The sequence below is a fragment of the Pipra filicauda genome, unplaced genomic scaffold (genome assembly GCF_003945595.2).
Source record: "Pipra filicauda isolate LSUMZ 115617 unplaced genomic scaffold, ASM394559v2 scaffold89_size2521313_pilon, whole genome shotgun sequence".
Taxonomy (NCBI): domain Eukaryota; kingdom Metazoa; phylum Chordata; class Aves; order Passeriformes; family Pipridae; genus Pipra; species Pipra filicauda.
In genome coordinates, this window is record NW_024105086.1 from 2,475,397 (window position 1) to 2,490,587 (window position 15,191).

The 15,191-nt window shown below is 43.4% G+C and overlaps 1 protein-coding gene across 3 annotated transcripts; it reads right to left on the reverse strand.

Moving 5' to 3' along the window:
- Positions 1 to 257: 257 nt before the first annotated feature.
- SAR1B (secretion associated Ras related GTPase 1B) lies at positions 258 to 14,974 on the reverse strand. Of its 3 annotated transcripts, none has more exons than XM_027747664.2 (7): positions 14,895 to 14,974; positions 10,375 to 10,445; positions 7,387 to 7,506; positions 6,578 to 6,643; positions 5,934 to 6,037; positions 5,643 to 5,774; positions 258 to 4,069 (listed from the first exon to the last, which is right to left on the reverse strand). In XM_027747664.2, exons 2-7 carry the CDS (start codon positions 10,427 to 10,429, stop codon positions 3,953 to 3,955), a joined length of 594 nt encoding a protein of 197 aa, XP_027603465.1. In that variant the 5' UTR covers positions 10,430 to 10,445; positions 14,895 to 14,974; the 3' UTR covers positions 258 to 3,952. The 3 variants fall into 3 exon arrangements, with proteins under 3 accessions (XP_027603465.1, XP_027603463.1, XP_039246936.1); XM_027747662.2 differs by having other exon boundaries at positions 14,885 to 14,952; XM_039391002.1 differs by lacking the exon at positions 14,895 to 14,974 and adding an exon at positions 10,654 to 10,663.
- Between the last annotated feature and the right edge of the window lie 217 nt (positions 14,975 to 15,191).

A 15,191-nucleotide genomic window follows, 5' to 3' on the forward strand; every position in this document is an offset into this window, starting at 1 on the left:
GCAGAAAAGGAAATGTCATTTAGTCCAGACTGAATTATTACCATACCCATCTTAGAACCCAGCTCATTACTAGACCATGTACTGAGCACACTTTTTTCCTGGTTTTGATAATTTTACAAGAACTCCCTGTTTAAAACTCCTTTTCTTCACATTCCAAGCAACATTTTATTTTCTATTTCTCATACTTGTATTTCCAGCATGGGATGGGATAACACAACAACAAACACACTGAGAACATGTCAACGGACACTCTGGTCTTAAGCTTCTCTTCTACAGTTTATTATATAAATTATGCTTTTAAACACTTAGAGCACTCACATTTCCAAACAGAATCCAGTTCCACACAGATACTGGTGCAAAGAGTGGTTTTATCTCAGTGTGAGGAAGCTACAAGACCCAGTGACAGCCACTGGATGAGGTTGTTTTAATGTAACTCCTCGGCCCAAAACTAACATTTATGTGACCTAAATCTGAGCACGGTGCAGTCAAGAAATACTGGACTTTGGTTGGTAACAATCAAATATTTGGACAGTACAAACAAGAGAAGAACAATTCGACCTCAAGCAGACCTGTGAATTCACTGGGGTTGGAGACCACCTCCATCATTTTTCTGAACTGACATTATTATAAATAAATAGGTGCCAAATGTTCTATTTGGTGTTCAGTTGCAATCATCAAAATCCAATAAAGCTCCCATACATTCTGGTATTGTACTCCAGTGAATGCCACAGGTCACCTCTGGCACATCAAAGACAGGACCTGAACACAGAAATAATAATGAAATTATCTTGATCTGGCAAGAGGACAAATGAGAAAACTTGGAGATCCTTCCCCTCTCCAATGCCAATAATTGCTGAAAAATTTATTAAACCAAGACTGAAATACAGCAATCACCTCTCAGTTATACAGTACATACTAAACCCCAATTTTAACTAAATCCAAGCAAAATAAATCTTACTCAACCCAGAGATGCCAGCAACTGGGGTCACTGCAGTGAAATACAGGCCACTGTCACAAGTAGTTATTAGGATCTTAGAAATCTGCATTCATTTCTCTTAAGGAACTGTTGTAATGTAAAAACAAAATGAGACACTTCATAAATAACATCTTTATTAATGAGTTTTCTTTTTCACATTCTTTAAAGTGATGTTTAATTGAAATCTGCATAGTCAAGAGTGCAAAAAAAAAATCAATTCATAGAAGTCAGACCCAGATGTGAATGTTGCTTTTGTTTAAGCAAGACTGGTCACAGTCTTAGGAATAAGACAGAAATAAATGGCCAGGGAGATGTGGGGGGGAGTAGCAATGAGAACCACCAGGAAAACTCTCATCAAGTTATTTGTCTATTAATGAAATCTTCACAAAAAGACACACAACACTCATTCACATTCAAGTGCACAACAGAAGGTAAACTACAGAAGGAAGATCCTTCCTCTGCTGAATGAACAGAGCAAGATTGTTTGTGTACTTCACTGAGTGTTGATCAGCTGTTCCCACAGCAGGAACCATTCCAGCACCCAGGTGGATAAACACACGGTCCAGATTTCTTCATGCCCTTACAGCAACCACATTTCAGGCAGCATCCCACAGCAGGAACCAGGAAATCTGAGTGTTTCCAAAACAGTGAGAATTGTTCTTAACACACACTTTTCAAGCACTATCTCCTCCCTTCTTTTCAATTTTTCATAGGATTATCCCTTTCTTTGCTGCTGCTGCTCATGGTTGGTTGGAAGAGCAGGTGAAGAGGACCCTCTGTGCCCATGCAGTGGCTCAGCCTGTGGAAGTGCAGCAGAACATCTCCACCTCCAGCTTCATTTCCATCAGCACAGGCAGCACAGTCCCGAGTCTCTCACATCAACACTACAATGTGACTCTGCAAGTAGTACCTTTAATATTTACACCATCTAGTGATTTAGCTGTTCTCTGCATTACAGCCACCATCAGAAAAAGCTAGAGAAAAAAAACCCAAGAGGCACATCCCCTACACAATGGCTGTAGGGAGTAAAGACTCACAACACACTGTCCACACGCTGGTGAGAGGCCACTTCTTACCTCCAGTTTGGATTTCTGCAGCAGAGACACTACAGCTGAGCACTGGTTTACATGCAGAATTCTCTTGTGCTGGTCATTTGGAAAAGCCATCTGATACCATCACACTGAACTTCACTGTGCACAAACTGGGCTTAATGCTCTGCACACGATTCTGCAGCAATAAACTTCATTTACAATTTATATTAGCTATGTTCTGAATTATTCATCTTATTCAGATGCACAGTCTAGGACTGTGGGGAACTGATCATCAATATTCAATCATACCAGTTCAGATCTGGGCAAGGAATAAGTCTCATTTATTTGCTATGAGCCTACAGGCTTTAAATCTGAGATTCCATCCCAGAGAAAGTTATTTATGAAATCAAACCAGTCAGAAATACATTTGCTGCCATGGATATTAGAAACATAAGGCCTAAAGTATTTTGAAGACCTACAGCAGGAGGTAAAAGGGATCCAGTAAAACTTGCAGCAGTTTGTATTTGTACAAGGGGAAAACAAACTACAGAGTGAAACCCAAACCCATCAAGGTGAAACGGTGACTTCAGGGATGAAACCCCACCTTCATTTCACAGTAAAATAAAACATCCCCAGCACATGGAAGCACCAACCACAGCTCCCAGGCAGCACCAACAAAATGCTGACAGACAACACCCTTTCTTCAAAGATAACCTGCTTTTTCCTTGGGGAGCCAACACACTCAAAGACAGGGAAAACCAGAAGACTGGAAACAGGGACTGCAGATAACTGAATTTTACCCCAGAAATAAGTCCCTTGGGCAGCCAGCAGCTGCCCCACTGGCCAGCTGTCAGGGTAAAAACCACACAAAAGAATCCCTCTTGTCCCAGTCTAAAGTACCAAAACTAAAACTGGTCAATTGGGTGTCAGCTGATAAATTTTCACAAGCAGCAATGGCAACACTTTTTTTTTCCTGGCAATTTCACAGGCAAATCTGCTGGCAGACCCCAAAACTAATGAAATTGGAAACAAGATATTTAGTGCAGTGATATTCTTAATTTTTTCTTCAGAAAGAAACTGTATTTCTTGTGCCACATCAGGGGTTTAATTCCAGAGACCAGGAGATTAAGACCACTTTTGATATTAGTTTAAGATTTACTTTGGCACAGCTAATTTACATTATTTGTTCTTGAAGGGCATCACCTTAGATTTTTCCTTTACTATGCAAAATCCTTAAAACAAATGCAATTTGGTAGTCTGAAAAAACCCCACCTTACTCTAACCTACAATGGAACTACTTTGTGGCCTGCTGTGTTTCAGGAAAATATCCCACATATTCAGATCACCAGGCAGCCTCACTAGTTAAGACACATTAAAACGAAACATTTCCCATTAAAGTTGCCAAAAACTGGATTTAAATTTATTGCATGACGTTGCATAAGAAAGTGTATTATTGAAAACTGTAAGGCATCATGCAATTATCCATCAGCTAATTATTTATTATTCCTTGAAAGATGGTTATATACTCTAAAGTTATAAAACCAGTTTCAAAAAAAGTACATAAAAAAATTTAACATAAGCATTAAATATTTTTTTTTTCACATGTTCATCGTTTTTAGCTGTTAAAAAGTGCATTCAAACATACTGTACTGGAAAGTTGCTCTGACCAAAAATGGTGCTGGAGACTCATTAAATTAAAAGCTGCAAAAGGAAGTTGCATGGGATTAGAAAGCTCACAGGTTGTGGTATTTCAACTTACAAACGTGAAATAATTTTTCAATCCTCAACACTTATAATTTAGCATCAATGATATAATCAGCTAAAAAGGTGTATTTTTCTGACTTGAACAGTCAAATGGATTCAAGTTACGCACACTGAGTGATCAGAGGAGGAGCAGACAAGGTTCAGCCAGGGGCAGGGTGTGCTGCTGGGATTTTGGCATCCATCAGTTGATGTACTGGGCCATCCAGCGGAACCCCTCCCCATAGCCTTGTCTCTTTAGCACACTGCACATGAACACCTCCAGGGGCCTGGCATTCAGGTCCTTCAGTGGTGTGCTGCCCTGCAGAGACACAGAAATACCCCCAGTTACAGTCTCCTTGTAAAACAACTCCTACTTTACATGGACAGCTGTTTCTACGGAATGCCAGTACTTAACTTGTGTTGGATACTGGAATTTTAGAACATAAATTCATCTCAAAGCGTAGAATGGGTTGGGTTGGAAGGGACTTTAAAGCTCATCTTGTTCCAACCCCCTGCCATGGGCAGGGACACCTTCCACCAGCCCAGGTTGCTCCAAGCCCCGTCCAGCCTGGCCTTGGACACTTCCAGGGATGGGGCAGCCACAGCTGCTCTGGGCACCCTGTGCCAGGGCCTCCCCACCCTCACAGGGAAGGATTTCCTCCTAACCTCTAAACTAACCCTGCCATCCTAATCTCAGTAACATGTACACAAGGAATACACAAAGCATATTTTCGTGTGCTGAAGGCATATTTTCATATTTTCATCCACACTGGAGAGGGTGAAGTACCTGAAGTCAGAATGGAACAGCAACATGTCCACAGAGAACTTTAGAGTTTTGGTTTTCAATCACAGTTCCCTGCTGCGTTTCCAATAGTTTTCCAGCCAGATAAAAAGAGTATTTTATACTGATTTTAGGACTGACCAAAGCAGGAGTGCAAGGTGCTTGCCAAGATCAGTAGAGTGCAATAAAGCTGTTGCTCAACTGGAGCTTCACAACAGTGTTCAGACCTCATCGACTACGTGTGGGGGTGTAAGAACCCGAAAAAAAGAAGGTAAAGATTTTGTTCCTGCTCAGCCTAAACTCTGACTGGCACTGGACTTTAGGGGAGGCCCCTAAGGGTGAATAAGCAAAGAGGAATTGTGAGACCAGGCGCTCTCAGCACCACGGTGCTGGTCAGCTCATGGGAGCTGGGATGGAAGCCACGCTGGAATGACTCCATCAGCTGCACAGAGGTGTCTCTCCAAGGGCCAAGGACAAGGGAGCAACTCCTTCCCAGTGCCCTGTGTCCCAGTGTCTCCTATAAGCACTGCACTGTATTAACTTTATATTAAGAAGAGTTGAACTATCATGAAGACCCACATGAGAAATCTGCCTTGTTTCTACAGGTACCAGTAGGAACTTTTTCCTTCCCACAACCTACAAACTTAGGTGTAAATTTAGGTTCAAGCTTCAGGTAAACATTTTAAGTAGAAAATTATTAAAGCCTGTACTTCACACGAGAAAAGTCACTTACTGAAAGACTTTATCCAGTTTTTTCTTGTAATTCTCTCCAGAACTATAGCCTCTTAAAACTCAGTTTAAAACTACTGCATAAGAAACTTGAAGTATTAGAAGTTATTCTCTTTTTTTCTCTGAAAAAATGTAGCATTAAATATGATGCTAAAAAGTTGTAGTAAAGATGCATTTAACACACACAAAAACAGACCCCAGAACTCATTTCATATATTGTTATCAGGTACTAAGTACTTTACAAATTAAAAAAACATTTGTTTTGTGTAGCTAGAAGGAACCAGAGCCAACACATAAATAAAGCAAACAAACTCCCTAACAAAAAAATCTCACTAAAGCAAAAACCTGCCAAAAAAAAAGAAAAAGAAAAAAGGAGCAATACCTTTCCTGTTGTCTGGCCATACAGACCAAATGTCTCCCGTAGCCGTTCTTCACTGATGGCTTCTGGTCTGTCAATCTTGTTACCAAGAATTAGGATAGGCACATTAGCAATAGTTTCATCTGTCATTAGTGACTACAAAGGAAAGGAGAAAGAAGGAGTGATGAATTTAGAATACAGGTCAAATCGCTCCTCCTCATGTGAGGTGACAGCAGGGCTCTGTTGGACACTGGGTATTTGAGCTGAGCTCTTACAAGTGAAAGGTCATGCTTTGAAAAGCTCCTTTAAACTTACATCAAGTTCTTCTTTTGATTCAAGCAACCTTTCATGATCTGCACAGTCCACCAAGAACACAATGCCATTAATTGCAGGCAGGTAGTTTTTCCACACTCTGCGAGCTACAGGGAAAATGAGAATTAAAAATAAAAGGAAATTATCCCCAAATTCAGAGTGATGTATATTGGTCATTAAGGAGCAACAGGTAGAGTTTTTTTATTTGATTTTTTTTAAGTCTTAGCTTATGTTGCCAGTGTTCAGAATGCAATCCCGTGTTTTACTTGAAATGACAGAGCAAAAATATCATTCCTTTACTGTTATCACCCCTCTATCCCACATGGATGCTGATGTACAGAACTTTTTTTTGTTTCCCCAAGAATTATGTCAACAAAGGTAAGCTTGAAGCATAAAGCTTAAAGGTAAATACAAGCAATTCAAAGTACATAATCCCCTTCACAGTATTAGACAAAAGTTTCTGCTCTACTGCAGCTCTTGGAAAATTGTATTTGGGATTTGTGGTAAGTGGTGGAGACAGACAAAAAACCAGCCAATGTCTTTTATGCTCTCAAAGAAGAGTGTGGGAGGTCAGTCTTTGCATTTCTGACTGGAAACAAATTCCAACCCAATTCACTGAGTTTAAGTGAGTCAATGGACACGCTTACCTTGAGCATGTCCACCCAGATCAAAGGTAGTGAAAGTCATGCCAGCAATCGTCAGCTCTTCTGAAGCTGGAAATACACAGAATTATGTTCCCGTGAAGATTGTGCAGTGCATTGGAACAGTCTAACCGTCCAGCACATACATTTTACTTTTTCCTCTTGGTTCTTTTCAGTATTTTGTTATTCAAGAAGCAAATGAGAGCAAAACATTCTCTCAAAATCAATGACACGTTTGTGTAACACCAAAATGTTATTAACCATTAAAGCATGAAATGAAATATCTGCAACACTAAGAACAGCAGACAGTATTCATCCATTATGTATCCCTACATAATAATACACAAACAACAGTTGGTTCTGGCATCTGGTTTGCCAAAAAGATGGCATTTTATGTCCAATACTATTCAAGGTTTCTCCTCTTCACATCCATTCCCAATTTCTCACCTCCTTACTGGACTTCACCAATCCACATTTTCAACCTGTGTTGAACTTTTACTCCTGCAAGGTTACCAGGATAACAATTACACTCTAACTTTCCAGCTACACAGAGAAGCTGTTCCCTAAAATTGCAGGCCCCTCTTCCCCCCAGTTTCTATAATATAAACTCTCAGCTTCATCGTTCTGCTTGTTACTCACCTCTTAAATTTAATGTAACACACTGAACAATCCTACATGTTTTTTTTTAATATTACTTGAACTATTACTTTGTTTCTCCCAATTACACTGTTGGTCTCATGACATATAATCAAATCCTGCTTTTCCTGCAATCCTTCCAACACTTTCTAGTTATGGGACCAGCAATATTCACTTACTGGGGTGTAACGTGGGGACGTGTTGCCCCAGTCTGTCATCTTTGAGCATGTGCAGCAGTGTAGTTTTCCCAGCATTGTCCAGTCCAAGAAACACTAGTTTGCCTGATTTCTTGTACAGTCCTAGAACAAAGAAGGACCCAGTGAATAATCAGTTCAAGTGGTGGGAGTTCATTTCCAGCCCTACAGATGATTTTGCTCCCAGGAACAAAGTGTTACAGTCCCAGTACAAAATACAGGCCAGCCAAGCCCCACCACACACTTTATCAGTGTCACTTTATCCCCACTGCCCTTTATCCATGCTCTCCTCCTGTACAAATTACATTCCCACTTGCCACGTGGTACCATGTGCAGCTTGGCAGCAGTGGGAGAGGCACAAAACTGGTGTGAATGTGTCACTCCTGGAAATGCAGTTACATTAGCTCAGGAAAAGCACTGCAGAACAGGACTAAACACTGCCAGTGGAGTTTACTCTGCCCCAGCAAAAGGCCAGTTTGCTCACAGGAGGTGAGAGGTGGGTGTGCAGGTCCAGCACCACCAGCAGGCTCTGGAGCATGGACCTGAACCTGCACAGAGCTTCGTTCAGCTGCCTCCAATTACAGCAAAAAACTTGTCTGAGGCAAAAAGAGAATTCAGACTTCAGTCAGAATATTACAGAGAAATTGGTTTCAATGACAATGCTCATAATTAGTGTATGTATGAATTCTTCAGTGTTGGTTCATTTGGACAAAAAGTAACTTCCACCCATACCCCCAGGAAAACTGGTGGCTACATCCTGAATGGCATTGCCAGGGCACTTCTGACACATCTGCTGCCATGTGACAATGCTTTCATAAAAGGAATAAGAAATCCTATTTTCATTGATTGTCATCTTTATAAGAATGACTTTTCCCCTTCTTCTCCCCTCTATTTGAAACCCCAGAAATGTAACAGTTGCTGTGAAGGAGTGGAAAGACATTTAAAACACGAACACCATATTTTCTTAATGTTGGAGATTATCAAAGGGCAATTCTCTAATAACTTGTCAACACTACATCCTTTGCCAGAATTAGTTTTCACTGCCTCAAACTGATTGATATTCAAAGTAAAACATTAAGATAAATTAAATTTAAAAACAAAATGTCGATTCTGTTCCATACTGAAAAAAAAACCATCTCATCTAAAGTGTTATCCTCATGTGTGTTTTCTGTGGTGGGATTTTAAGCCAGCCCTGCTGATGCCACAGCATTCCAGGGGCACAGGTGCCTCTGCCCAGACCTTTACACTGCTGCTGTTTGCTCACCTCTCCCTCTGCCTCTCAGCTAATCTCTGGGATCATGTTCCAGAGGGACATATTTTGTAACTTGCATAAATGGATATTCTCTCATATTCCTCATCTTATGTCATTAATGATCTTTATTACTCCAGGTCCTGTTGAATGTCTTCACAGTTCTTTCAAATACAAATAACTCTTACTTCCCAAACTCACCTTCTCACATGTCCATATGTATATTAACTACTGAACTACAGAGTGGAGGAGAAAATATTAATGTTTACAGAGAAAGAAAAAGTGACAAACATTTTCATATATTTACTTACATCACAGGAGAAACTCACCCTGTGAGTTAAACAGAAGTCTATTAATACACAGTAAAACAATAACATTTTTGCCACTCTCAGCCTGCACATAAAGGAGTCTTTGCTCCCCAGTAACATGTTGCTGCTTTCTCCAAAACATTTCACACTTCCCAAGTGTCTGTCACAGAAACACAAGACTAACAAGCAGCAATACTTCAGCTATTGGCTACACCAAGACTGGAGTTTTTATATATACATATAAATAAAAAAGTATTCTTTGTGCAATGATGTGCTTCCTAACGTGATCCCATCAGCCTGCTGACAGGACAGGGAACTGTGGGGAGCCTCCCAAGTGTTATGATCACCCTTCTTCAGCTGTGAACATAACTGAGAATGAAAAGAGAAAGTGTTTCTTTTAGAACAGGAGGGACATATTGGAAGTAATTCTCCTTCCTGCTTCAAGCTCCTGTATCTTACACCAAATTAGCCTTTGCTTGCCCAGGAATGGAAGAGCAGGGCAGCGTGCAGCAATCACTGCACAGCTAAGGAAGAGGAGATAAGAAGGATTAGTCAACTTAGTTAAAATTTCACTGGCTGGCATTTCGACAGCAGGCCAAGGGTCCAACATTCAGCAAAAAACTTTAAACTTTCAACTGATAAAAGGCAGGTGGCACAGCCTGCCATGATTCCTTAGCCTCAAATGCTTTTTGACCACTTCAATAACATCCTTTGAACTTGGAAATTGAGCCTTTTACCTATGAGATCTGCAACTTCTGTTCCTTTTTTTAGTGTCCTAACACATTCTCCTCCTGGTTGTGGGGTTTTTTCCCCTCCCTGTTAAGCACAAGCTAATATTTCACCTTGGACTGATCTGGATTGCAGACTCTTTTGGCCAGGGAATAATTTTCTGAGGCTCTTGAGCAGATACCAGTGAAGTTTCATGGTGATTTCTGTGACACCAGTCACAGAACAACACATTGTTGAACATGAGAAAGGGCTTAATAGCTGGCACTAATTTTTGTAGACAGTTCCTCCTATTTGGATTCTGAAGTAACATCCTCATGTGCAAAAGAACTGAACTAAAATAACTGAGTTCAGTTCTTTACAGCAGAGAAAAATCAGGAAAAGGTCCACAAAAGCCAACTAAACTACACCAGCTTAAATGTACTATGATTAGAAAAGTCCAACATAATATGATCGTGAAGGAAAATGTAATTTCTTTCAAGAAGTTAAGGCTTAATGTGAGATTGAGTGGAGAGCACACTCTGGAAATGCTCACTATTGATAAGTGAAACTTTTGTTTGAGTGTTACTGAACATACACCAAACCAAATATTATTATTTAACCAATGGCCTTGTTTGAAGATAACAGAGGTGAACAGACATTTTATACAAGAATGGCAGAAAGGAAAAGTCCCAAACGATAAAGACTTACCTAAAAACTGTAATACGCTACTGAAACCACTGTAAATCCAATCAAATAGGAACATATCTGAATCTTACAGTCTGAAATAAACAGAAAATATAAATGCATTTAAGATCTGTCAGAACAGCACATTAAGCATTGTAAAATATTTATAGGTAACAAAAGTAATCTGAAGTCCTGGGTTAAAAATAAAAGCCAATTTAGTTTTGGTAAACTGTATCATGGACCAATTAAGTGACCCCATAACACAGTAAAAATTAGTGTAGAAATAGAAAACAGAATCCAGACCTTGTGATTCAACATCAAAGACTTTCTCCTCCCTCAGGGAAACACTACGTGGACGAAGTCTTTGAAAGAAGTAAAAATAACTTTATCCTCAGTATGACTTGGAGGAGATGTGTGATGATCCATTGAAGATTTCAAACAGGATCTTGACACATAGTTTTCAACTGGTAAAAAGCAGCACTTTGGAGAGGGCACTGGAGGGATATCAGTGCAGGGTCAGTGCTCCAGCCACCCCTGGGAGCTGCTGGAGTTCAAAGCAGAGGCAATAAGAGGTGAAGAAGTTTTGTGGATTTGAATCTAGAGAAGTTTGATGCCAAATAAATCCCTGCTGTCCACACAGAACCTGTCTGTTTGGCTTGTCATGGGAAACAACTACCTAGCACAAAGCTCTGGAATTGCCATTCAAAGGTGGTGACCTCCTCTACTGTCCTGCACAGGCTGCCACAATTTAAACCTTACATGCAGAACTTATGTTTAAAAAAACCCCATCAGAACACCATGTTTCACACTGAGTTCCTTCAGCTTAGATTCAAGAACAGAAGGCTGAGCTGAGAGCCATCACCGGGTTCACTGTGTAGCCACAAACAATTAATTTCCTAGCTTTCATCCAAATTTCCTCATGATCTGAAGTGAGGATAATCAGACAGTGACTAAGGTTGAAAAAAGATCATCGGGTCCAACCCTCAGCCCACTACCATTGTGTTCAACACTTAAACCATGTCCCCAGGGGCCACACCCACAAACCTTTTGAGCACTTCCAGGGATGGCAATTCCACCACTGCCCTGGGCAGCCTGTGCCAGTGCCTGACCACCCTTTCAATAAAGAAATTTTTCCTGGTATCTAATCTGAACCTTCCCTGGCACAACTTGAGGCTGTTTCCTCTCATCCTGTCCCTTGTTACCTGCGAGCAGAGCCCAACCCCACTCGGCTCCCCCGTCCTGTCAGGGAGTTGTGGAGAGCGAAAAGGTCCCCCTTGAACCCTCTTTTCTCCAGGCTGAGCCCCCTCAGCTGCTCCTCATCAGACTTGTGCTCTAAATCACACTGAAAGCACCAGTTTGACACAGTGAACTAGCACCCAGTGTGAAAACCTTCTGAAAGACTAAAGGGCAACATCCTTAGAAGCATTTAGGCAGCTAATTCCTGCTGGAATGCATGACCCCTGTGGACATTGGAGTCTGGGTGCCCTGGAGAAACTGGACTGCACTGCTGAGCACAGCTGCTCCAGGCTCCTGCCACACTCCTTTGGAAGCTGCAGGGGTGCCTTGGGGCATCCCAAGGTGACTTCAGGGCAGCTCTGAGCCTGGAGCACAGCACACAGGAGTCAGAACACGGGTCTGAACCAGACCAAAACCCAGGCACCTACCATAGCAATCACACTTGTGACAACCAAGAGTTTCTCTGCTATGCAACAACAGGTACATCACACAAAGATAACGAGGAAAGAGGAGGGGAGAATATTTAAATGACATTTGCTTGCACTGGAACAAAATCTGTTCAGATGACGAAGCACCAGGTGCCTTGGTTTCGCCACCACTAACCCTGAAACCTTTACCCACGTCTACATTGCTCTGAACAACTCATCAGCTGCAACAGGCACAGATTTGAAGGATACAAATCAAACACGCTTGTCGATGCGTAAACACCCAGTTACACAACGTCATGACTGAAACTGTCCCTTGCCTGGCCAAAAAGCAAAGGTCAAGAATAAGCAAACATGGCAGAACACACACGTCAGCAGATTTATTTATTGCTTGAGCAAAATACCAATGGAGAAAAGCCTCTGTGGGGCTTAGGAAAACCATCGACTCAAATAACCTGCAAATCAGGGCAAACAGCCTGATGTAAGAGAAGTGCTCAGGTTTCTGAGGTGAGAATAACTTCACAGTGTTCGGCTGCATTAACCTTCTCCATCTATTAAACTTATGTTTACAAAAAAACACCAACCAAAACAATCTTTGTGCATTACAGAAAAAACTTTCAGGGATGAGATTTAAATGATTAACGTGAGAAGGGGATTACTCCACAAACACAGCTGAAGTGGCACAAATGTGGGCTCAATTTCCATCAGCACCAGAAAAGTGGTGCTAGAAACAGAGCTACCCAAATCCTCCCAGAACAGCCTCCGTATCAGCTGGCAGCAGCTAAAGGAAAACACTTTCCAAATGGGGAAAAAATGGGCCGCTAATTGTAAAGGCACACAGGCAATATTTGAATAGAGATATTAAATCTACTCTTATCACACAGCAAAAGTAACTACATAATTCACAGCTGTGTCAAATCAAAGCTCCACAAAGTGGCTCTGCACTGAGATCCAGAGTTATTACCAGGTTCCAGTCAGAGCTGTGCCAAATTTAGGGGAGAGCCGAGGCTGTCAAATATACACAGACTCAAACTCTGAGGCTCATGTTAAAAACACCATAAAAGCAGAACAAGGACAACTCCAGCAATCGCTGTTCATGACCCACGTGAAGACAAAGATACTATTTTAAGGCTATTTCAAGGGTTCACTTGAAAATAATCTGCTGCAAGCAGACAGAACCTTTGAATTAAAAATTGTGCTGGACCAAGTAAGTCTTTTGATACCAACTACTTTTACAGACATCACTGTGCCTCCTCCACAAAGACACCAAAGTTAACCTTCTAGCATCAACAACAGATGGCTGCCACTGAAAAATGCCCCCAACAGCCCTGTTGAACATTATTTCATCAGCAAAGTATCACCCAGTAACTCCTGTGGAGCCCTGTCCACCACTCCATAGTCCAAGGACAGGGGTTCGCTTACTGGAGACCACTTCTGACTGTGGGGAATGAGGAATTCCCACACAGTGGCTGTGATAACACCCTAAGCCAGCCTCCTGAAGGGAATGCTGCCGGACTAGCAAGCAAACTCACACTTCTTTTATATCCTGGAAACTAGGAATTTTTTTCTCCTACTCTCAACTTGCATTTTTCTAGCTAAAAATTCCTCATTTCCCTTCCAAACCTCAGGACAGCGCTTACTTCCGAAGCCTGTGCAAGTTTTGGTAATAGAGGATATCAGGCTTTTAAAGACAGTTTTAAATCCCTTTATGGGGTAATTAGGTAACAGAAACCAGTGACACCCAAGCTGAATAGCTCTGGCAGGAGCTGGGAACACACTGAGCTGCGCTTGCGTGGGGACTGTCAGCAAGAGCCAGGGAACAAACCTCTGCCCAGCCTGACTGCACCAAACCTGCACCCCAGCCACAGTTCAGTCCAAAACCAAAACCTGCAAGCAACAGCCAAGTCTACTGCCAAGGGTGTATTTTTAGTTTTAGTAGGATCTAAATACGATCACTCAAAAGTCATAATTTCACATGTGATCACTGTAACACCGCAAAACGTCACCACAGGCAACAAAAGTCAAAATCCAGAAGAAACTCAGTGAACAAACCGGTGCCTTCCACAGCACAGTTCATTCTACGATACAAAACTGCATCTGGATGTTGTATTTTAAGAGCTGAAGAAAGGGACAGAGATGGAAAGCGAGGTAATGGCATGGACTTCCTTTGGGTGTTTTGATCAGTTTTTTGAAAGCAACTCATCTTCGAGACAGCACCACAACACACAGAGGAGTTCCTAAGGCCAGAGGCTCGGCCAGCCCCGGTTCACAAAGCCCAGCTGTCACAGCACATCTCACCGCGGGGCTGCTGCACACACGCTTAGGAAAAAATTCCTGTATGTAACAACTCCTGGAGAAACGACACCACCTCGAACAAGCGCTGCCGGGTCGGCACAACGTGGCACGGGCTGCCCAGGGCGGCTGCTGGGCACCCCAGGTTATGGGGTCACCGAACACACACTGTCACATCGCAGAGCCCCCGAGGGGCCCTGCGGGCACCGGCACAGCGGCACGGACCGGGCCCCACCGCCCGGGAGAGGAGAGGGAGAGCGGCAGGGGAGGCAAGGGAAGGGGGGACTGCCCGCCCCCAGCCCCGCACGCCGCATAGGCCGCGGCCCCCGGGGCTCTCAGGGACCCCCGCCCAGCCCCGGCCCGGCCCGAGGCCGCTGCCGGCAGGACACGGGCACGGCCCGGAGCCCCGCGGGGCTCGCCCAGCCCCCGCTCCCCGGCCCGTCCGCCCCGCGCTCACCCACCGCCGAGCTTGAGGCGCCCCGGGACCGGACCAGCACCGACACTGACACACACCGACACGGCACGGGCAGGCACGGACACACCGACAGACAGACAGACAGACACACAGACCCGGCACTCACCGACACTCACCCGCGGCTGCGCCCGCTCCGCCCCCGCCGCTCCTTCCGGCACCGGCGCCCGCGGCGCGCGCACTCGGCTGAGCTCGGCTCTGCTCGGCTGGGCTCGGCTCTGCTCGGCTGAGCTCGGCTCTGCTCGGCTGAGCTCGGCTCTGCTCGGCTGAGCTCGGCTCGGCCGGGTTCGGCTGTGTTAGGATCAGTTCGGCTGCGTTCGGATAAGTTCGGCTATGTCCGGACAGGTTCGGCTGGACTCGGCTGTGTTCGGATCGGTCCGGCCCCGCCCCCGGTCCGGCCCCGCCCCCGGCCCCGC